The 24,911-nt window shown below is 33.9% G+C and overlaps 2 protein-coding genes and 1 pseudogene across 2 annotated transcripts; all 3 read left to right on the top strand.

Annotated features, from left to right (window-relative positions):
* The first annotated feature begins 5,547 nt into the window (after positions 1-5,547).
* On the top strand, positions 5,548-11,102 carry LOC108820459 (isoamylase 3, chloroplastic-like; annotated as a pseudogene).
* A 2,250-nt stretch (positions 11,103-13,352) lies between these two features.
* Positions 13,353-13,824, top strand: LOC108821715 (uncharacterized). Its single transcript, XM_018594707.2, has one exon. It carries the CDS (start codon positions 13,440-13,442, stop codon positions 13,716-13,718), a length of 279 nt encoding a protein of 92 aa, XP_018450209.1. The 5' UTR covers positions 13,353-13,439; the 3' UTR covers positions 13,719-13,824.
* Positions 13,825-20,496: 6,672 nt separating this feature from the next.
* On the top strand, positions 20,497-22,936 carry LOC108822797 (uncharacterized). Its single transcript, XM_018595960.2, has 7 exons — positions 20,497-20,918; positions 21,146-21,232; positions 21,308-21,574; positions 21,654-21,818; positions 21,911-21,964; positions 22,044-22,190; positions 22,259-22,936. The coding sequence occupies exons 1-7, from the start codon at positions 20,742-20,744 to the stop codon at positions 22,634-22,636; spliced, it is 1,275 nt and encodes a 424-aa protein (XP_018451462.2). The 5' UTR covers positions 20,497-20,741; the 3' UTR covers positions 22,637-22,936.
* Positions 22,937-24,911: the final 1,975 nt, after the last annotated feature.

Genomic DNA, 24,911 nt, shown 5'->3' with positions numbered 1-24,911 from the left:
CCAGACGACTTATTTGTAAGTCGTCCCAGCTGGAAAACCTTCCAGACGACTTATTGTAAGTCGTCCAGCTGGAAAACCTTCCAGACGACTTATTTGTAAGTCGTCCAGCTGGAAAACCTTCAGACGACTTATTTGTAAGTTAGAAAATCTATACAAGTTTAAAAATCAAAATAAATCATACATGCCCACAAACATACAAATAGATTTGTGTAAACAAATAGTTCAAATATACAAATAGATTTGTGTATACAAATAGTTCAAATATACAAATTGATTTGTGTATCTATACAAGTTAAAAAATCTATACAAGTTAAAAAATCTATACAAGTTAAAAAATCTATACAAATTGATTTGTGTATCTAATCATACATGCCTTACAAACATACCACCATCCTCATTTATCTTTCAGATGCTGATCAACAAGCTCCGTCCATATAGCCAAAGCCATAGTATCCCTCATAGTCTTCGCATTGGACCTAGCAAAGTCTTTAGGGCTAAAGGGGACCCCAAGAGCATGACATTCAATGTACTTTGCAGCGTACACGCCACAATCACCATTGTTGGCCGTGGGTACATCTTTGAGGAGTCTCTCATAAGTGTATCGCTCCAACCCATGCATCTGGTCTCCGCACTCCACAATCAGATAAGGGACCATCTCGAGAAAAGGCTCCATTATCTCATCCCATCTTTCTGGTATGGTAGTTGAAGGTAATGCTGTCCCAGACGACTATGTGCCTCTTAGGGATCGATATCCAAATAGCCACCCAATGTTTGTTGTCCAAGTTCAGTGGCGCATAGATATCATCAATGTCCTCCCCCCACTTCTTGTTTGATTGGCAAAATGAAGGCATTGATCCGTCATACAAACTCGCCGCCCCACTAGGTAGCATTTTTTCCTAAACCATTGTGATCAGACGACGATGTTTTGAAGACCAGATACTGTTCTCTCCAAGACTGGGTAAAGTTGTGATCCAGGAAGCACATTCGCTCGCTCCGGAAACATTGTTTGGTCCAATACAACCAGGCTCGGTTCTGAAGCTGAAGCTGGATCGGTGGAAGCGAAGCTCGGTTGTTGATCGTTGGAAGCGAAGCTCGGTTGGTCAGTGGAAGTGAGAGGAACAATCTCTTTGGAGGTGACACCATCTGCTTTATCCTCCGGCAAGATCTTATATACCGAGATCGCCTCATCTGCTGTATCCTCCGGCAACAATCTCTGCAATAAAAGAGAACAAGTTAACCCTGGACGACTTAAATAAAAGTTGGGAGAGGATTTGGTTCCAGCTGGAGTTCAGACGACTTATTTGTAAGTCTTCTGGAAGGTTTTCCAGCTGGACGACTTACAAATAAGTCGTCTGGAAGGTTTTCCAGCTGGAAAACCTTCCAGACGACTTATTTGTAAGTCGTCCAGCTGGAAAACCTTCCAGACGACTTATATATTTACAAATCTATACAAAGACCAGACGACTTAAAGATTTGATATTAACCTCTTTGGGCAGAGGAGAAGGCTGTTTCTTTTGTGGAGAAGGCTTTTTCGTTTGAGGAGCAGGCTGTTTCGTCTGAGGAGCAGGCTGTTTAGTTTGAGGAGCAGGCTGTTTCGTTTGAGGAGCAGGCTGTTTAGTTTGAGGAGCAGGCTGTTTAGTTTGAGGAGCAGGCTGTTTCGCCTTTTGAGGAGTAGGCTTTGCCTTTTGAGGAGCAGGCTGTCTGGTGGGAGGAGTAGGATGATTGGTTTGAAGTGGAGGCTGATCCTTTTGAGGAGTAGTCTGTTTGTTACTAGCCCCGGTTTCTGGGGCTTGTGGGGTAGGGTGTTTTTTACTAACCCCGGTTTCTGGGGCTTGAGGGGTAGCCTGATTGGTGACACCAACCTTCTTCTCCACAGCTTCCAATCTATCGGAGATCTTCCTAATCTCCCTGATGCACTTCTTAAACCCCTCTTTCATCATGTCACCTAAGTCCTTGAACATGTTTTCTAACTCCTCTCTGGTCACCCAACTAGCCTCTTCTCTAGCCTCTTCTGTAGCCTCTTCTGTAGCCTCTGTAGGAGCCTCTTCTCTAGCCTCTTTAGGAGCCTCTTTAGGAGCCTCTTTACGAGCTTTCTTCCGAGGTCTCTGATTGTCTTCCTCCACCTCCTCCACAACCATCTCTTTGGCTCTTTTCGATGGAGTCACAAACTTGGGTTTTGTACCAGTGACTTCCCAGCAATCCATGGTCCACTTCCACGGTCTCCGATCATACATCACTTTAATGATGTTCTCCGCGGGCACGTCATCAACCTCAGAGTCCCATTTTGGCCACATTTCACTAATGTCCTTCTCAACAAAGTTGATCACGCGGGTCTGCAGTAAATAGAAGAAGAATCGAGTTAGATATTTGAAACAAAATACTAAATAGACGACTTAATTATAAGTCGTCAACTAAGTCGTCCAGCTGGACGACCTTCCAGACGACTTATTATAAGTCGTCTACTAAGTCGTCCAGCTGGACGACCTTCCAGACGACTTATAATAAGTCGTCTACTAAGTCGTCCAGCTGGAAGACCTTCCAGACGACTTATAATAAGTCGTCTACTAAGTCGTCCAGCTGGAAGACCTTCCAGACGACTTATAATAAGTCGTCTACTAAGTCGTCCAGCTGGAAGACCTTCCAGACGACTTATAATAAGTCGTCTACTAAGTCGTCCAGCTGGAAGACCTTCCAGACGACTTATAATAAGTCGTCTACTAAGTCGTCCAGCTGGAAGACCTTCCGGACGACTTAATTAAGTGAAGATGGAAAGGTACCTGACTCAAGATAGCAGCTTTCATGAATCTGCGGCCTCTGCTGCCGTCGTAAGCCAGAATCGGTGGAGACGGACTGTTTGCTCTGGGTAGACCAATACTAGCACCCAATCCCGGAATAGCTTCGTACGCCCAGACCTGAAGAACTTGTATAAAGCCATCCACGGTGTAACAGCCAGTAATATCTTTGTTCCACAAAGAGTCCATCAGCACCTTAAACGCGACTCTCCCCCATGGATAATTCTCAAACCTTTCTAAATCCATCACTAGCCTTGCGAGAGTAGCTCGTGTAGCGCTTGAGAACTTTTTCCCTTCAATGAATCCAGTGAAGATGGAAAGGTACGCGAGTCGCTTGCGATCTTCCCTGGACCAATCCCCGCATCTCTTCAGTGCTGCTATTATCTGATCAGTACTTGGCCCAGCTTCCCGATGAACTCCCATCATCTCCCAGAAAGAAACCATCTGTGGGGTAACTTCACATTCTGGTGTCTCAAGGTCCTCGATGTAGTCGCAGTTTAGACCAGTGATGTTTTCAAACTCTAACAGTGAAAACCTCGCAGGTTCTGGACCAACGAGACACCACATCTCGTACTTCTTCTTAATGTCCAGCTTTAAACCGAGCAAGTGGTGAACCAGCCTTGAAGCCCAACCAAATCCCTGCTCCTTGAACTTGATGAAAACTCCCAATCTCGACTCCTTGAGCTCTTCAAATTCAGCATCAGTGAGAGCTTCCCTAAGAGCAGTATGCAACTTCGTGTTATCCGTATGATACGAAATGCTATTGTGGGGTTCTGGCTCTTCCCCTAATGTGTATAACCTACGGGGGAGTTCTGGAATATCCATCCTTTTTGTCTGCAAAATAATCAAAGACAACAATAGAAGTCAGAACACAAGCTAAATCAATCACGCCTTAATTGTTACTCCAGACGACTTAGTAGACGACTTAAATATAAGTCGTCTAGAAAGTCGTCCAACTGGACGACTTAGTTGACGACTTATATTTAAGTCGTCTGGAAAGTCTTCCAAATGGACGTACTAAGTCGTCCAGGTTGAAGACTTTCCAGACGACTTACTTACAAGTCTTCCAGTAGAAAAATTTCAAGCGGACCTGATTAGTCGCAGAAGGAGTTCGAGTACTCGTCATTGTGGTTATAGATCTGAAAAAATAAACGTGAAACGGTGAGAATGAGTAAATTGAAAGAGACAACGTTTTATGTTCATCTTTTCCACGAGTTTGATGACTTACCGGCGTTAGGGTTTACAGAGAAACGGCGCTACGGTTTACAGAGAAGAAGCGGCGGCGCTAGGGTTTAGAAGAAGCGGCGGCGCTAGGGTTTAGAAGAAACGGCGGTGCTAGCTAGTGTTTAGAGTAAGCGGCGGTGAGAACGTTGGTGAGCACGGTGGCGAGGGCGACGGTTTGTTCGGAAATAGTGGAAGCGGGGGCGCTAGGGTTTAGAGGAATCGGCGGCGCTAGGGTTAGAAGAAGCTGCGGCGACAACGGTGAGAATGAAGTGAGATAGATAGCCGACGTTGAGAACGATGGTTGTTCGGAAATAGTGGGAATTCGAATCGCCTTTGATATCGCCGGTGAGAGAGAACTGTTAGGGTTTCTGTTCGCGGAAAATGAAAAAAAAAAAAAAAAAATCACCTTATATATTGGGTAAATAATCCGGTTAGCTTTAAAAGTACATTGGTAAACTTTAAGGTTTGGTCCGGTTTAGACGACTTATTCTGGCTGATAATGTACATCAGACGACCTAATATTTAGTCGTCTGGGAACAGAAGACTAAATATTAAGTCGTCCAATACCCTAAAATGAACCCCTAAACTAAAATGACTAAATTAACTTACTAACCACGTTATAAAATCAAATTATACTTCAATAGTGTTTACTATACACAGAAACGAACACGCCTAGGTAATTTTAAAAATTTTCAAAAACGGTTTTAATGCTTTCCAAAATCTAACCCTAAGAACACATACAATACTACAACATATGTTGATGAAACATAAACTAAAGAATATCATGACTCACTACTTTCACTCATCTGGGCTGAAAACAATTGAAATTTGTTATATATTAATTTATATCTCTTAAGACATATGTTAATTACATAATTCCAATTTTTCACTTATCAAAATATTTTTTACAAAATTTTTAAATTATGTTTAAGAATAACTGTCCAGACGACTTAACTTAAAGTCGTCTGGACGACTTATTTTCAAGTCGTCTGTTTACAGACGACTTGCGAGGGGTAGAAACGTAAAAAAAAATCCGTTTTTTTGTTTGTTCACAAGGAGATAGTTGTAATTTCAATAGCCTTTTAAGTTACTTTTGCCTTTGACCCAAGTTGGGGTACTCTTTTGGGTTTGACTCCAAGTTTTGAGTCACAATTGGTAATTCTCCCTATACTAAAACCCTAATAATAAAGAACAAATGAATCTTTTAGGGGGATGTATTCAATTTAGCATTTGATGTGATTTGATTTTTAATGGAGTTTTAGATGATTTTAATAAGTTGCAGAGATTTAGGTGATTTTTGTTAAAGTACTCTAGAATATCACCTAAAACAATGGGATTTGAGTTTTATTTATTTTAACTAAGAAACTCCACCCAAACACCCTAAAATCACCTCAAAACTTTAAAATCCCACAACTTAAAATATTTTCAATAACAGTGGATTTCAGAGTACTTTACGAAATGTCAAGTTTAATAACAGTGGATTTTAAATGAGTTTTTAAAATTCATGTTTGAATAATAGTGGATTTGTCATTTTAATACAAATCACCTGAAACTCTCAGTTGAATACATCCCCCTAAGGGTCACAGAGTATCACGTGGATGGTTTCCGATTTGATCTTGCTGGTGTGTTGTGCCGTGACACAGATGGATCTCGACTCGATGCTCCCCCACTCATTAGGGTATGTTGAATGTGTATTATACTATTATCCAGATATAATGGTAGTCACAAGCATATTCGTTTTGAAATTGCTTAATGATTCAGGAAATAGCCATGGATCCCGTTCTGTCAAGATGTAAATTAATTGCAGAGCCTTGGGATTGTGAAAATCATGTCTGAAGGTTTCCAAGTAGGGATAGGTAACTGTTTTAGCTAGATAATATTATTCGATTTAGAGTAAAATTTTCGTTTCAAAATAAGTTTTGTTTGTTTTCTATGCAAAAAATATTCTTATATGTTATTTTTTTGTTATTTTTTTAATTTACTTTAGCCTGCTTGGTTTTAGGTGTACTCACACCTAAAACTTACACAAATCTAAAACGACAACTAAAATTACACGGAGGAAATATATGTTTGTGAACAAAAGTGAATTAACTAAAATAAATAATTTAAAAGAGAGAAATATGATTGAGGTAAATATCTGTTTTAGGTTTTTATTGTGATTATGTAAATGAAAAATTAACAATCTCTTAGACTCTATTAATACAAGTCTTAAACCCTAATATTCCTTTTCTTTTAAGGAAAACATCCTTATTTCACTAAAGATTTTATCTATCTTAAAAAGCATATCGAACGAATGTGATTTTCGCCCGGCTAAATAAATTTGGCTTTTTACTAGTGTATAGATATTTAAGTCACTTTCACAATCAAACACTATACTTGGTAGTTCCTCTCATTCATCTGTGATATGATAATCAACTCTATGTAACTGCTGAATCAAATTCAGGTGGGCTGACTGGAATGGGGTGTACAGGGATGATGTTAGAAGATTTATCAAGGTATAACAATGAAGTTATAAGTAGACTTACTGCAGAAAAACTCTAATTTTCCATATTCTTAGGGTGACTATGGTATGAAAGGAAGTTTTGCTACTCGGATTGCAGGATCTTCTGATATATTTACCAGGTAAGATACTGTCAAGTTATTAATTTTTCTTTTTCAAGGCTAAAACCAAGCAGTCCCAGTTACTTCTCATATATAGGTTTGCCAGCGGAAGCCTTACCACAGTGTAAATTTCATAACTGCGCATGATGGATTCACATTACGAGATCTTGTAACATACGAGTCTAAGGTACTTTGATTTCTCATGTAATGATATTGAAGCGTAGATTGAGTCTATGCTTTACATCTCTTCTTTAATTTATAGCGCAATGACCACAATGGAGAAGGAGGAAATGATGGATCGAACGACAATCTTAGCCGGAACTATGGTTTTGAAGGTATAATTATAAGTTAATCACAACACTGAAGTTTCTTATTTCAATATGTATACATATATATACTATTAAAATAGAATTACAAATAAAAAGTATCACTTATACTTGTAACTTATTTACAATTATATACTAATGAAGTAATTAAATGAACTTATCTTTGAATAATTCTTGTCATTTCTAAAATTAATGAAGTAATAATTAATTACTCCTAACTCTATGCTTCATGTCTTTTCCAAAATTAATATTCAGTATAAATATTTTAACTTACCTGTTGCATATCAATACTATATATATTAGTGCACATCAATAATATAAACAGAATATTTATGTAACAACTAGGTGTTTTGCCCGCACTTGCGGGTTTAATAATTATACAAAAAATATTAATAGATACATTATCAACAACCATTAAAATAAATTAATCATGCTATTGAAATATTTATTAATTAATTAAATATTAGATTTTTTATATATATAAAGCTTAATTTAATAAAATACCGTTATTACATAAATAAACATTAAAATTCATATATTCACAAAATTATATACATGGATTTATTTATTTTAAACTATTATGATGTAAAATATTTTTAGATAACATAATGTAGAATCTTTTTAGATAATGATGATTATCAAATTAATAAAATTTGTTAATAATTCATGGGTAATTATCTGTTAAAATCCAATATAATTATTTATTAATAAGGATAATAGAGATTTTAAATGCTCTAATTTTCACTCTGCAAATAATACTATAAATAGTTTTGAATTATTTGCTAATATTTCAGAAATTATCATAATGAGAGGGATTTTGATTGTTCGAAGAAATTTATTTTAAAATATAGATGATTCTTATATATATATATATATATATATATATATATATATATATATATATATATATATAATAATTTTGGTTTAATATTATTAAACCAAATATAAAATATACATATATAATATTTTAATATTACTTAATTAAATATAATATAAATATAAATTTGATATTATCGTTAAATTTTTTTATTCATTTTGAGATAATAATAAATTATCAGATAAATAACTACAAGTTATTTAAAGATGATAATGATAAATTATCAAATAAATTACTAAAATTATTTATGGAGAATTTGACTAATAAGCAAAATAATCTAAAACTATGGAGAGTATAACACATAAGCAAATTTACTTCTCAAATAATAGTATAGATATATAAGTTATACTTGTCTCACTCGTCCTCCCCCTCACCCACATTATTATTCTGTTTCCTTTTTTTTTTATTTGAACAAATTCTTCTTATTCACCAATATAAATATATTATATACACCATTATAATTATTTACCAAATTTAATACAAAGATTCATTTATATGTGTTTATTTATATATTCTTGAGAGTTATTGTTAAGTGTTTGTATATTTCGATAAACCTTATTTCTATTCTTAACAAACTATTATTTTTGAACATGCATAATTTTAAAAATATTCTCTATTATTAAAAACTGAACCAGTTATTGAAAGTCATGATCATCTTTTTGGGAGGGAAATACAAAAACTTCCTATAATGTGCCGTTGATTTAGCATATGCATATTTGTTCTTATAATTTTGCATTTTAGGCTTCTATTTAACTAAAGTAAATATCCGGGTTAAAACCATGATCAAAATAATATATTTACACATTTTTACGCTCTTACAAATGTAAAAACATACACAAGACAAAAAACATGATCAAAACATAAATATGAAGTTATATTTATTTAAATTGTAAAATATAGATAGTCAATTTATGTAATATATAAATATAATATAAATTAGTCTGTCAATGTACTATTTTAAGCATATTTCAGATAAATAATAAGCCAATATAAATCTAATAAGATAAATATATGATAAGAAATATTGGTGACAAAAGAAATATGGATGATATGCCACAGATTCTTAGTTGAGTCTGTATTACGTTGATGACAAAAACAAATATGGGTGATACAGTTAATGGTTCACAAAAATATTCAATATAAACTATGAAATTAGTGTGTTTTAAAATATTATATTTATACAATTAGTTAATACATATAAATGTCAAAAATAAATACCATTATTTTGTATAAAACAAATATTTACTTTAAAAAGTTAAAAACATCTGCATGGTAGCGGTGGTCAAACTTTAACTCAAGTTTATACTATGTTTCTTGGTAGGGGAAACTGGTGATCCTTACATCAATTCCTTACGTACTCGACAAATGAAGAATTTTCATTTAGCTTTGATGATTTCTCAGGTAAATCTATTGTCAACATACATACTGTTAACAAATCTTATATGATACCGAAACTTTATTAATGAACAGGGAACACCAATGATGCTAATGGGAGACGAATATGGACATACCCGGCCGAGATGGTAATAACAATAGCTACGGACATGATACTGCTCTAAACAATTTCCAGTGGAATGAGGCAAGTCTTACATATTTTGTTTATTATGGATTATTTCCTTAATGTTTATATGATGTCTTTCTTTTACCCAGCTCGATGCGAGGAGGCAGAACCATTTCAGGTTTTTCTCAGAGGTGATCAAGTTCCGACATTTACACCATATATTCAAGCACGAAAATTTCCTCAACGATGTAACAAATTGTACCCGCTCGTTTACATGTGCTGCTTGAATCTTAGTGGTACTCTAATGTGTAATGTTTTTTTTGTCTGAAGGGCGACATTACATGGCATGAAGATCAATGGGAGAATCATGAGAGCACTTTCCTAGCTTTCACGTAAGGACAAAGATCTCTCATTCTCGTTTAGCTCGCTTCTAACTAGTAATAGAGGCGAGTTGTCGCATTTCAGTTTAGTAAATGTGATTGTTCTTGGTAGGCTCCATGATGGTGTAAGCGGCCAAGACGTCTATGCGGCTTTCATATTAGAGATATGTCGGACCGGAAGATGTGTATCTTACGGACCAAGATTGTGAAGCCCGTGAAACCCATGAAGACCCTGAAAACTAAAAGGAAAGACTTGAAGAGCAAGTCAACCTCAATATATTTTTAGCATATTTCCAATACGTGTTTAGGAAAGTTAACATTATCTAGTGTCAACATTATGTTAATGTTAGCACTATATATGTATCTTGTATTCTCTTATCAAACACAACACAATAATATTATCATATTCTATTCTATTTTACATGGTATCAGAGCAGTCGATTTTTAGGGATCAAAATTAAAGCTTCCGCAAGTTTTAAGATTTGATAACTATGATCATCGGTGGTGTTGACGATGATCAAGAAGATACCAGTGACGATGATCCAGATGAAGACGTCAAAATATATGTCAAGATCTCTCACGTTTTTTTTAGTTACTCTTAATAAAAGTATTAGGGTTTTGTTTTAGTACGTTATAAGGGATTTTGTTTAAAGTTCTTTCCTTTAATATTTATTGTTTTGATCGGGTGAGTGGAAAAGAATGATTGAGAGTTTTAGTACTGTTAAGGGATTGTGGTTTTCACATGGGTTTTTTTTTTTTTTTATCTAAGATTTTCTATAGTTTAGAATTTCTTAAGATGTTTGTTATTCCATAGTTTGGAATATTATGGGTTATAGTTTAACCATTACGGGGGAGTTCTAGTAGAACGTTCAAGTTTTAGGTCAATTTTTTAGTCCAATGTATGGACTGTCCAGGTTATAGGACGATCGTTTTTGGAGCTGCAGTTGCGCCCACGGGATGTATTCCCATTGTCAAGACCAAAGAAGAGCTGAAGTTTTCATCCTCCTTGTCTAAGTTGAAGTTCATTCCCGAAGGAATCTACTGATTTGTTTTCCTCGATATAGTATCCACGACATACGTGGTCTTCTTTGTGGTTGCAGATTTGCGTGTTGCATCCCACGTTTGTCGTGCGGGGGAGTATTAGAGATATGTCGGACCGGAAGATGTGTATCTTACGGACCAAGATTGTGAAGCCCGTGAAACCCATGAAGACCCTGAAAACTAAAAGGAAAGACTTGAAGAGCAAGTCAACCTCAATATATTTTTAGCATATTTCCAATACGTGTTTAGGAAAGTTAACATTATCTAGTGTCAACATTATGTTAATGTTAGCACTATATATGTATCTTGTATTCTCTTATCAAACACAACACAATAATATTATCATATTCTATTCTATTTTACATTTGAACGCCCATAATTTTTGGGTCAATCCTCATCTCCCACTGCCACCTACGGGAGAACAATGGTTCCGCGTGGTAAGTGTTTTTTTTCTTTCATCTTATTTGGTTCTCTGACTCCATGACCAAATCAATTTTCTTGTTTTGCAGGCTGACACAAACCTCGAGTCACCAGATGATTTTGTAAGGGAAGGTGTGGCAGGTTTGGCTGACAAATACAATATGGCTCCATTTGATAGAACCGTATTTTAATTCTTACGGATTACTGAATATTGTAAAGAATAAAAATAATAAAATTATATCAAAGAGTAAGAAAAGGATGATACAACTGCAGAGGCGGGATATTATCTCTTTCCTTAACTCAAAATATGTCCCGTAGTGCGACGGTTCGATAACGTAATGAGTCCCAGGATACAACTGCAAACAATCTTCTGAATTTGCGTCACTCTATCAGAAGCCTGACGAAACTAGTTTTGTGTTGTACTCTCAGACACAAAGAAAAAATAAATTCTAACATAACTATCCAATATAGGAGAATGTGGTTTTTCTTTTGGTATTTGATGTGTATATTTTTCTTCATTGCCATGAGGCTTTATATAGAAAATAATGAGAAGCACAAGTTTCATTTTCAACATAAAATGAAACCTCCCATGGTGCACTAATGGAGTATTTATTTCTTGTCATTATTATGTGAATTCATTTCACATTTTGACCAAAATATTAAAGAGTATAATTATTATTATTTGACTCATTCAAACAAAATAATATACTTTAAATGGATTTCTTTTTTATATTTTATCAATATAAAAGATCACATATATTTGGTTTATATGATTAAGTTAATGAACATGAAGTCTAACTAACAAATCAAAACCCAAATCCAAATATCTAATGTGTATATTTGTAACTTTATACAAGTTTCTCAAATCACACACATTAGACCTCCATTTCTCATTCACACTAACTCTATTTTTAGCATATGAATAGATTGCTAAAAAAATAGTTCCAACACCATTCTCTTCGATCCTTCTCAAGTCCCTGTAAAGGAAAGCACATTCCTGATCTTCTTTGGTATTTCAACATTTCCAATCAAATTAAAACAAATAATACGTGTGTGTGTTTTTAAAGGTTTTCATGTAACTGTTAACTCATATTTCATTTTTCTTTGATTCCTTGTAAAACATCTGAAGGTTTGATCGGTAAAACTGACGACAAAACAATAAGAATATGCTTCAGAAACAGTATTTTGCATAAGTTGTACTGTATGTTTTATTTTTATTTTATCAAAAAATTGTATGCTTTAATTTATATATTTAATAATGTGATTGATAGAGCATATATAAATTATCATAAATTAATATATGATTTATTATTTATTTACTTCGAAACAATAAAGATAAATTTGTATTTATAATATATAAATATATATTATTTTATGTTTTTATTATTAAAATATGGAATCTAATTAAATTATATTTTAATGTGAAATATCAAAAAATCTTCCAAACCGTTGACAACACTCCAACAGCTCTGCTTTGGATCAAACACACTCAACTCCTTCCCGGAACAATCACGATAGTACAGGACATCATCAACCACCACTCACACACCCTCGCACTCCTTAGAGTTTAACACATCGGTCAACTCCCACTTGCCTTCAGCATCAAGCATCATCATTGCCTTCCTCCACGCTTCCCACGACCCACTTTCATCCTCAAAATGACAAAATGAATCACCGATCAGGTAAACCTTCCCGTCGATGACACTAGCAACTTTACTAGGCATGCGCGTGCCGGAGATGGGCATGGGCTGCACCGCGTAAGTGGTTGTTTGCCACAAGATAAGACCTTAACTATTTCTGATTATCGTAGAGGGTAGATTCTGTTTTTTTTTTCTTCAGAATCTAAAATATCTACTCAAAGGAAGAGGAATAATACGTAAACAATAGTGGAATGAGGCAGAGCCATTGTTCCAGCTCAGAAAACGTTTAAGAGTAAATATCACAAAGGCCTTATCTTCTTTGCCCTTAATATGAATGAACCATTGCTGCTTCAGACTTCAGTGCCGAACATGTGACGAGTAATGGGTTGGGCTTATAGTAAGACACAAACCCTAAACTACGAGACCTAGCTAGCTTGTCTCAAAAGTTTTTTGACTTTGGACTTTAGGATTGTAATAAAAACACTCAACTTATATAACAAACACACGTTTCTATATAATAAAAAGACGCTCAACTTGCAAAAAGGAACATTTAAAGACTTTCAACGCACGAAACGTTCAAGTCAAATAAACGACCACAGATTTGGTGGCACCGAAAGAGGGAGAGAAAGAAGTGGTTATGGTTTTCAACAGTGCGGTGGTTGTGGCTGTAGCAGACATCTCCACCGACACGTGGCAGTTGATGTGGAGGGTTCCGACGTCGCAGAGGATCAATACAGAGCAGCTTATGGACATGGCGTTTTGTTACCCGATGTATCAGTTGAGTCGTCTGGTTCTCTGTTTATGGACTTTCATGTGCCTCCCTCCTGATGATTCCTTCTACTCCTACACCTACGAATCTCAATCTGCTTCTTCTTCGTTTACTGACTATCATAATCACTACTCCCATTCATATTGACATTTTGCTGACTTTTTAAATCCTTTCTATACCTTTTCTGAGCTGTATGATAAGGGGATGCCTCTGTTTCTTGAAACTGTTACAATCTTTTTCTTGTTTTTTTTTTCTTCAGACACTGTAAATTGTTACACTTGGATATGCAAAATACAAAAAAAACAGATATGCAAGACTAATAATTTATATATTTGCTGGAATTATAGACGTGAGATTTTTGTTTTTTCCCCAAGACCATTGATTCAGAGGGACTCTCAAAAGACTAATAATTTATATATTTGTTGGATTTTTTTATTTTTTACTTTTGCTCATTCTCTAGTTTAGACCATGATACATGCATAAATATCACATATATGAATGAAAAACAAAATTATTATATATGATTTAATTTGGTAAACTATATTTTTATATATTAAATTAATAATCTATTAAAATGACTCCCCACGTACTCTTTGAATTTTTCCGATTTTCAATATTCACTAGGTCCGTGATTGCCCGCATAGATAGTGTATAACAAATTTTCGAACAGAAAATTTAGATTTATTATGAACTTCTAATTTAAAATTAATTGGTGATAAGTGAATTGGTCCTAACCATTTATATACTATTTAAGGTTCATTTAAATTTTCGATGTGAGATACCTTATCCCTAGTATTAATACTTTCCAGAAAGTTTGATATTTTATAGAGATGCAAGGCTATTCTAAATCAGATCACAGCTTCTGGTTTCTGTATCTATTTTTGATGAATCAGTAATACCACAGGCAATGAGATCTTCCATATGGGCCGGTTTCAATTGATTGTGTTTAGACTTTAGCCCAACATGTTTGAAAATTTTAAATGTAAGTTAGAGCATGAAGGATGTTTGTCCAGATATGACCCATATTTGCCTCTTTTATTTTGTTAAGAGTTTACATTTTTTGGTCAGTACTTTGATTTCGTTTAGATAATTTTTTTTTTAAAACACATTTTCTTCGTGGTGTAAAATTGAAATGTAATAATCACCCAATGCATGACTTTTAGTGTGAAATAACAAAAATATATGAACATACGCTTGACATTTTGTGTCAAAGATAGTAACAAGTCAAAATTGGATTCAAAAGTTCCATCTTTTGCATAAGTGTCTGTGATTCACCAGGAAAAAGAAGATGAAGATAAAAGTCACATGTCTGAACAGTCTTTCCCCGAAGACAAAAGCTTACATCCATTCACATGATCATGTCCAATCATGTTATACATACATCTTGACTGTGTCTTTACATATAGAAACACAAATCTTTTAATAATACACATGTATGCATATAGCTTTCCAATTCTTTGAAATCTGTGCTTGGTACTCAGGTGAATTTGTTAAATAGGAAACTAAATTAAACTCTTAATTTATTAAGCTAATATTTCCATTTTCATATTATTAAGTTATTTAATTAAGTTCTAATATTCAATAGGAAACTAAATTAATCTCTTTAAATCAATATAGGTTAAGAAAGTATATTATCAGTATTTAGGAGTTTCTTATTCAAAATATTCTCCTCGCATATTATTTTTAAAAATTATTAAAACCTAAAAACCAATTGAAATGCTCTACAAACCACAGATGATGACACTTTATGTAATAAACCTTTTACCCATCATTTCAAATATTTCCGTTTTTCGTGAACTATTTTCTCGACAATTTATACACATAAAAAGAGAATCTTGATTTGTTAAAAGTTTATAAAGTTTGCATAATGAATGCAATAATGGAATGGTCTAAGGAAAAACTCTAAAAAAGAGTATAAAGCTTGTGGTTCCACCTTCTTTCTCATGCATGCATGCATTAATCAACAAATCTTTTATAATTCATCATATGCTACTCTTTTCATCATATCCTATCCCAAAAAGGCTTTTCCTTTTCTCTCTCTAGAAAAGGCTCTGATCTCTCTCTAGAAGTACACCGCCGTGAATATCGATTCTGGCCGATGGTGTGGGCCACCGCGGCCACCGTCGGTCCGGCTCTGTTTTAATCTTTTCTTTCCGCTTTGTTTTTCTTTCTTTCCCGGCATAGTGGTTTCCGTTGAGCCGCTTTGTTCGGTCTTTAGCTTCCAGTATCGCATCTTTCGTCCGATGGATATCTGGCGTTTATACTCTGGGGCCGCGCCGTTTCCTTTTCGGTGGTGGTCGCCGGCTTTCGTTTCCATGGAAGTGCTCAAGCTGGGTTGGAGTGGTCGCGTTGTGTTTGGTGGCCGAGTTCGGGTGAGTTGTCGAGTTCTTCGACTGATACTATCCGAAGCTGCGGCGGTTATGTATTGATCCCGAATCCCGATATTCCCAATACAGTCGTTGGGAACGGCTTTCGGTGATCCTGCTGGTGTCCCGGTAGAATCCGGAGTTTCTGGGTCTTGATGAATCAGCGACGAGCTTCTTTTGGATTTGAAATCGGTGGCTCGTGTTTCCGATGGAGTTTTGGGCAGCGGTCCCGGCGGCGTTTTCCAGTCGGTGGAGATGATGATTCTGCATGTTGCAACACGCGTCTCTCTGGTGGTCGGTCTCGACACGTGGAGGCGATGATGGTGATGCGTGGATCACTTATTTTCACTTGGGCTTGGATTTTCGATGGCTAATGGGTCTGTGTGTTTGTTATTTTGGTTTGGGCTCTGTTCTTTCGGGCCTTGTTGTAATGTTGTTTCTTCTGGCCTTTTGGGCTTTAATATAATACTTCATGATGGAAAAAAAAAATCCTATCTCAAAAAAAAAACGGGACTAATGGTTTGAAAAGCGATTGGAAAATAGATTTTCATTTATTAAAACTAGAATCCAGTACACTTCGAATCGTCCAACTACCATTGAAATCATGATTAACAACACTTGTGGGATAATTCGATAAAAGTTCCGTTGATACAAGTTTTTCTATAACAACTCTTAAAACATAACACCAAGTCACCAAAACGAAGTCAGTTGGGCTTAATGTGGGATCTATCAGTCTTCCTTCAAGTAGAACTTTAAAACATATATAAAGAATTGCCTACATGTGAAACCAATATAATCTCATAACATGACGTCAATGCGCCATGTGGATGCATAATGGCATAAATATTGCATTATATAGACAAATACGTGTTTGTGATATCGTGACCTAACAGCGATTATCGATGACACTGCTCACTCTTGTTTTTGGACTTTCGCTCAAGTGGGCGCAGAAGCTACAACATCAAAATGTACATTTTTTAAATTGAATAGGCAATTATAAAAATAAATGATAAAGACAAGTTTTGGGTGGCTACCCAGTGGAATTTTGTCCATATCATCCATTATATGCATAATATACTTTTTTGCTCGTTCATGTTTTGTATAATAATTGAATTGAATGCATATCTCAAATCTCAACCCTTTGCTTATGGTGAATCGCACAAAAAAAACAATCACCGACAAGAATCCAATCACTTTTATTGAAATGGTCGTCTAGATTTATGGGCATCAGTAAATTCTAGACCCTGTTATTAGTAAAACGAAGGTAAAAAAATTGATTGAAAGTGCATAAGTAAAATCTGTTAATGTTTTGTTTCTTTGATTTTTAAAATGAAAAATTGAACTTCCAAAAAAAAAAATGAACTTCCTTCCTTCGCATTGGATACCATTACTATTATTATTCACTTTTTTGACCGTTTGGCCACTTATTACCTTATTCCGATTTTACCCTTCTCCTTGATCTGTGCGTCCAGTCATGGGCTCACGGGAGTGACATACGCGTACGGTGAGTGATTACAACTTCTCTCACGAGTGGCTTTTGGTTACAACACGTGTGATCTCTATTGGCAAGCTTTTCCAGTTAATGGCAGTGACATATCCGAATCTATGATGACTGTAGCTGAGGGTTGTTAAAACTTAAACGGCGTTAATTGGAACTTTTAACGGTAGGTTCTTCAGTTATACCGGAACTACCATAATACCCTTAGAACATTTCCAAAAGAACTCTCTATTTTAGAGTTTGCAAAACTCTAAATTTGAAGTTTCAATATGTTCTTCTCAAAAAAAAAACTTCAAACCTAACTTCAAAAATATTTGTATTTTACACTATAGTCTATATATTTGTTATAATTAATATAAATCTATAAAACTTATTAAATAAGTAGCACATATATAAAAATAACACATTAATATTAATTAATAAAATCTTACAGTAAATATGTAAATTGTAAATATAAATACATAACCAAATAATAAACTACAAGAAAAAGACACTACATTTTGAAGCTTGCAAAATTTCATATTTAAAATTTAAAGATGTTTTTAAAACTTCATATTTGAAATCTAAAAATGTTTTTAAACCTTAAAACTTCTTATTTTAAGGTTTTTGTTTAGTTTTATGTGTAAAACTAAAATATATGAAAACAAATATGAAATATTATAAAATATGACTTTTTAAGATTAAAATAATAAACAACAAAATATTTAAGAATCATAAAATATCGTTGTAAGGACCAAAATGCAAATAAAAATGTGAAACTTCAAATTTGAAGTTTTGAGTAATGATACTCTATATTTGAAGTTTCACTACTAAAAACTTCAAATTTGAAGTTTTGAAGTTTCCTTTTGAAGAACAAAAAACTTCAAATATGAAGTTATAGAGTGTCTTTTAGAGATGCTCCTGTATGTAAAGTTTTTCTCCATAACACTCTTCTTCTCGTTTTGTCTACCTCCATAACACTCTTCTATTTTCTAGATATATTTTATAAACATTTTTCTTAGTAAACATTCCCATCTCCGTACTACACAAAGCTGAAAATATCACAATTCATACAATACTAATTACTAAACATAATGTTATAATGGAAATTTGCATTTACCCTAATTATGGGCATGCAAGTTAAAAACAAATACATTATGGGATAGCTTTGACCAGGGCATGTAGTCTAGTCTACCACATTTTAACGAATTATAAAACACATACTCCGTTTTTCAAAATGAAAAAGAAAAAACACAAATACTCCTTCCGCAGTACAATTTTGTTCTCATTATATCAAAATCCCTGTGTGATGTTATTCAATTTCTATGTATTTTGTATTACTTTTCCAGTGTTCACATTGTTTTTTACGGTTAATCACTTTCACCGTTGACGAAAATGGAGGTGGATTATATAAATTTCTTACTCAATTACTAACAGCAGTCTAGAGTTAAGAACTCCCTTCCCCTGTTCAAAAACGCGGCCGCCTAACCGCCTAGACGGCCGCCTGGGCGCTATTCGATAGGTGGCCGCGACGAGTTGGGCCAAATCGGTGAAGCCAGGCGTTGATCCGCGTTTGACCGCCTAATTTCCGCGTTGATCGCCTAATTCCCGCCTAATCCCGTGTTGACCGCCTAAGTTTTTTTTTTTTTAACCTGAAATACGATTGATTATTTTTACTCATTATTGACAGATTTGTATAATTATTGATTACTAAATAGTTACAATTAGTTATCTAACCCAAAACAAACACATATATACTACATTAGAGATTTTCTCGTATCAAACACGCCTAAATCTAAATGTTCGATAAATTGAAAGGAGATCGTTTCAAAAAATTATCTAAAAAGTTATAATTATGTATAAGAACTTGTGTCATCATATTTAAAATTAACTAAACATATTATAAATATATTAAATTGTATTTAAAACTAAGCCCAGCATAATCTCCGAGTACTTCTCAATTTTTCGGTAACTCGCTAGGCCCGGACTCGCCGCCCGACTAGCGCCTAGCGTAGTTTCGAACATGGCTTCCTTCTAGTATTCTCTATATGTTGCCCAAAGAAAAGTATTCTCTATATATGTTTATAAACATTTTTATTATCAATCTTGTAATTTTCTCATTTCCGTACTATGCATAAATTTTATAATTTAGTTGTTTTCTATCGATATTTGTAATAAATTTGCATTTATCCTAATTATGGGCATGCAGTTAAAAATAATTAAAGAAAGAGATATCTTTGACCAGGGCATGCAGTCGTCCAAATATTAACGAATTATAAAACAAATACTCCTTTGGTAGTACAATTTTTGTTCTCATTATATTAAAAACAGTGTGATGCATGTTTTTCAATTTATCTACTCTTCAGTTTTCACATTGATTTACGGTTAATCACTTTTCACCGTTGACGAAAATTGAGGTGGATTATATAAATTACTAACATCAGTCGTGTAAAACAAAAAATAATCATATAAAAAAACAAATAATGCAGAGCAACATGCGAAGAGGATTAGAGCATAAAGAATCTTTGTCTTAGTGATGAGTGATATCATTGAAATTCGAATTATATCAGTAATAATATTATTATTCTTATTATTAACCGTGGATGAAACGCCAATCTGGCTCTGAACCCTTCTGACCATTTCACATTGTCTTCTTTAAAATTTCAAATTATTTTTCTTGGACTGTCCACCAGATTCCTTATTTTCTTACCATTTTACTAAACTATTTCAATTTTTTTTTTTGATTTTCCATTAATACTTTTAGTTTTGTGTCATTTTCAGCATGTAATATCTATATTCAAGTGTGTGGAGTATCATTTTTTTAAAAATCGTGTGCCAAATAGTTAATACACTTTATTTAGAACAATATATGTAGAAAATAAAAAAAAATTTAGTAAAAGGCGAATATTCGCCATAAAGGAAAAAAATGAAAAAGTGAATAGAGAAAAAGAAGAGAAATATTAAATTATTTTACTGTGACTAATTCTAGAGAGAGTAAAAATAATTAAAAAAGGATATTGGAGAGGGGAAAGTGAAGTGATAAGAGAGAGAGAGAGAGAGTGTGTGAAAGTAGAAGCTACTTTGAGAGGTGAGGAGAGAGAGAAAGTTTGGATTTTGAGCTGTGTGGTTGGATTCTTGCGAGAAAGAAAACCAGACCCACCACTTCCAAAGCCTTTGTCCCAACGAACCACATTATTGTTCCAAGCTCATCTCGTTCGTTAGGGTTTCTTTCTTTCTTTCTTCTAAAAGCTCCAGAGTTTGTGTTGACGAACGAGAGAGAGAGAGAGAGGAGGCGAAGCTTCTTTTTCAGTGCTTAAAAGGAATACAATGGGAGCGGCGAAGCATCTTAGGAGGGATAAGTTAGGTAGAGGCTTCTTAGTGTGTTTATGTCTTTGGGGTTTCTTCTCTCTATCCTGCGCCGCAAGGTCCGGCGTATCTAAGCAGAAGTTCGAAGTCAAGAAGCATCTGAACAGGCTTAACAAACCTGCCGTCAAGAGCATTCAGGTTTAATAAGCAAATCTATTCTTTTTTTGAGTATTTCCTTTCTTTTAAATGCTTGGATTTGATTTTAGTAATTATCATAATCTGATGATTCTTGATTTCTCTCTCCTCCTGCTACACAAACACAATGATGATTTTTCTTTTACCTATTTGTTTATTTGTTTTTAAGTACATTTTAATCTCGAAGATTTATGGTTCCTCTAACGAAAGTTTCTAACTTTGGATAACAGAGCCCAGATGGTGATATCATTGACTGTGTTCCTATCACAAAGCAACCAGCTTTTGATCATCCTTTCCTCAAAGATCACAAGATTCAGGTTTACATATATATATATAACTTGATTTGGATTTTTTTTTTAATAAGTGCTGATGTTTAAAGTTACTTCCTTTAGATGAAGCCTAACTACCATCCTGAGGGACTCTTTGATGACAACAAAGTGTCTTCTTTCTCTACTAAATCAAAAGACAAGGAACCCCATATCCCTCAGTTATGGCATCGTTATGGCAAATGCGCTGAAGGAACCATTCCCATGAGGAGGACTAAAGAGGACGATGTCTTGAGAGCAAGTTCTGTCAAAAGATATGGCAAGAAGAAGCATAGAACTGTCCCTTTGCCTAAATCTGCTGAACCTGACCTCATCAACCAAAGTGGTCACCAGGTGAGAGTCAAAGTGTGGTTGTGTCTTTGTTGTTGTTTTCTTGAATCTGAGTTTTGTTTTTGGTTTCTTGAAAATGTAGCATGCCATAGCTTATGTGGAAGGGGATAAGTACTATGGAGCTAAAGCGACTATTAATGTGTGGGAGCCAAAGATACAGCAGCAGAACGAGTTCAGCCTGTCGCAGATATGGCTTCTTGGTGGCTCTTTCGGACAAGATCTTAACAGCATCGAAGCTGGTTGGCAGGTACACACACTCAGTTTAGCTTCTAGTGACGGTAAAAATATGATTTTGGTTTCTCATGTTCTGTTTAATGATTTGTGTTTGCTTTACTACAGGTAAGCCCGGATCTGTATGGTGACAATAACACAAGACTCTTCACTTACTGGACTGTAAGTTACTTAGACAGCTGTCTAAATCAAATGCTTCTGTGTTTTTTTTTTTGCTAACATTTTTTTGCTTTTTTTGCAGAGTGATGCATATCAAGCTACTGGCTGCTACAATCTTCTTTGCTCTGGTTTTATTCAAATAAACAGTGACATAGCAATGGGAGCTAGTATCTCTCCGGTCTCTGGCTACCGTAACTCGCAGTATGACATCAGCATTCTGATCTGGAAGGTATGTTAAAGCCATAAAGAGAACTGAGAAAGAGATGAGCAAACCTGACTATGTTATCTTTGTCACAGGATCCAAAAGAGGGACACTGGTGGATGCAATTTGGAAACGGCTATGTTTTAGGATACTGGCCATCTTTCCTCTTCTCCTACTTAACAGAAAGTGCGTCAATGATTGAATGGGGAGGGGAAGTTGTGAACTCACAAGCAGATGGCCACCACACTTCAACGCAAATGGGCAGTGGTAGGTTCCCTGAAGAAGGCTTCAGCAAAGCAAGTTACTTCAGGAACATTCAAGTGGTTGATTCTTCAAACAACCTCAAGGCACCTAAAGGACTTGGGACGTTCACTGAGCAGTCCAACTGTTATGATGTTCAACCCGGAAACAATGATGATTGGGGTCATTTCTTCTACTATGGAGGTCCCGGTAAAAACGAGAACTGTCCATAAAGTAGTAGAGACACCAAGTGATGTACTGTACTGTACTGACTTACCTGTCCGGTTCTCTTGTTTTTTGTGAATTCAACCTGTGTTTCTATCTACACACAGTCCACCTTCTTGGGTAGTAGTATTAGGGATGGTAAAAGTTTATGTAATGGTTAGTTTGTTTGGTTTCTTCTTATCCATGTAAGTAGATGGGCAAGAGGAAAGTGTCGCTTAAGGTTTCTTTGAAAACATTGAAACTTTACTGTTGTCTCCTTTGTATCGTGTGATTTGTTTAATCAAGTGAGTGAATCTCTCTTTCTTATTCTTATTAAAAAGTTTCAGAGAAAGTTCATACGGTTTAAATAAATTATTAACGAGGGAATTAATCTTCACTACCTACTCTATAATTCCCCTTTTGAGACAATACGTGATTTTTTCCCTTTGATTTTTCTTATTTTTTTCTACCATTTCACAATTTATAGATAGAAAGTTAAAAAGATATTACATAAATGAGCATTAAGGTATTCATTTATATCAAAACATTTAACCACGTTATTAGCAGACAACCTAAACACTTACAAATTATAAAAAGTATTATTTTTTATATCATAATTTGTAAATAATACAATTTATATTATATATATTAATGATAATTATCTTAGTTATTTAGAAGTAATTGTCCTGGTTTCATAAGATCTACTAGCATCTAAGTGTCTCATAAATAATCGTTTATAACGCTTTTAAAACACTAAAAGCATCTCCAACTATGACACTAAATTTAGTATTAAATTTATAACAAATTTGATGTTTTGGTGTAGAATTTTTTTTTTCAATTTTCAACCATGAAATCAAATGTTATACCAAAAGTAATATTATATATTATTAAATATTTTCTGTTTTAATAATTTTACTATTTTTATTATTTAATATTGATAAATAATTAATTTATGACACTTTGATATTATGTTTATTAAATTTTCATAAATATATTTTTTATAAAATTTATTTACATTTATAAATTTGGTTTAACAAAATTATACATGTATTTATTTTAAATAAAATACTATATTAAAATCACAAAACATTGATTATTAAAAACACATAACAAAACAATATATATTTTAGTAAATTTTGTATTAGTTAGTAATACATGGTTAACTATATCATAAAATAAAAATTTATTTTAAAGTTTGGTGAATTTAATAGTATTAAATATAACTTAAACAGAAGTAATCAATATTTTAAATAGATAAATGATAATAATCATTTAGTGATTTTTATTTCGAAATAAAATGAAATATAAAAGTTCTATGATATTTTATTTTTATAAATAAAAAAATGATAATAATAACTTAGTGTTTTCTTACTTGAAAATAAAATAAAAAAATATTTTAATTATGTAACAATAATTTAAAATATAAATAATACAATATATTTATATTTAATTACAAATTTGAAATGATTAATAATAACTGAACTATATTATTCAATGAAATATAATAAAATATGTATATAAAATATTTTGTGTGGTAAATAGTGTTACAGTTACACCAAATTTGGTCTAACACTACTCACTCCTGTGGTTAAAATAGCGCCTCATGCTCTGAAGCGATGAGGAGGTCAATCTCGCCTCAAGATATAGCGATCGCCTAAGCTAGCCTTGAGGATTTGAGGCGTCACCTGCACAATACAAGAAAGATTAGTAGTTATCTATTCATATTTATACATTCATGTTTATCCTAAGACATTAAAATTGAAAATAATCATATATTTATAAAACTAAACATAAAACACGTAATTAAACTTCCAAATCTTATAATAAAAACTAAGAAACAAACAGAACTTCAGTCTTCAAAACAAAGTCATAAAAATAAACTCAAAAGGTTACGTAAAAATGGTTTACAAAAGCCAACAATTTATGGCTTTAGATTTTCTCTAAAGCAACAGTCAGTTTAAGTCTAAAGTTTTAAAGCCAATTTTTTTGTAAAGCCACAGTCAGCACAGTTGCAAACAATTGGATCCTTAATGTTTTGGTGTTCCATTGGAGTTGGCCTAGTACAGATCTTCATACCTAGTAACCTGTTTGGAATTTACAACACTAATTGTCTTGTGACATTTTTAGTGCATCAAAACAAGAATGTACTTCTTTTTACTTTTATTAAAAACTGCAAAAGTATGTCACACTTAACTTCATCGTATTTTACATATGTTATATGGTCTTTGTTTATAAGAAACAGTATCTTTAAATTTATCTTTTTCATTATTCCATATGTGCCTTTTGAAAATTAATATAGCCTTT

The sequence above is a fragment of the Raphanus sativus genome, chromosome 8 (assembly GCF_000801105.2).
Source record: "Raphanus sativus cultivar WK10039 chromosome 8, ASM80110v3, whole genome shotgun sequence".
Lineage (NCBI taxonomy): Eukaryota > Viridiplantae > Streptophyta > Magnoliopsida > Brassicales > Brassicaceae > Raphanus > Raphanus sativus.
This window is presented reverse-complemented; position numbering and strand designations above follow the sequence as displayed.

What these genes read in the sequence shown, in the direction of transcription:
- LOC108821715 (XM_018594707.2), top strand. Translation starts at nt 13,440, where the DNA reads ATGGTTTTCAACAGTGCGGTGGTTGTGGCTGTAGCAGACATCTCCACC.
- LOC108822797 (XM_018595960.2), top strand. Translation starts at nt 20,742, where the DNA reads ATGGGAGCGGCGAAGCATCTTAGGAGGGATAAGTTAGGTAGAGGCTTC. An exon ending in CTGCCGTCAAGAGCATTCAG is followed by an intron (nt 20,919 to 21,145) that starts GTTTAATAAGCA and finishes TTTGGATAACAG; the next exon opens with AGCCCAGATGGTGATATCAT. An exon ending in GACTCTTCACTTACTGGACT is followed by an intron (nt 21,965 to 22,043) that starts GTAAGTTACTTA and finishes CTTTTTTTGCAG; the next exon opens with AGTGATGCATATCAAGCTAC.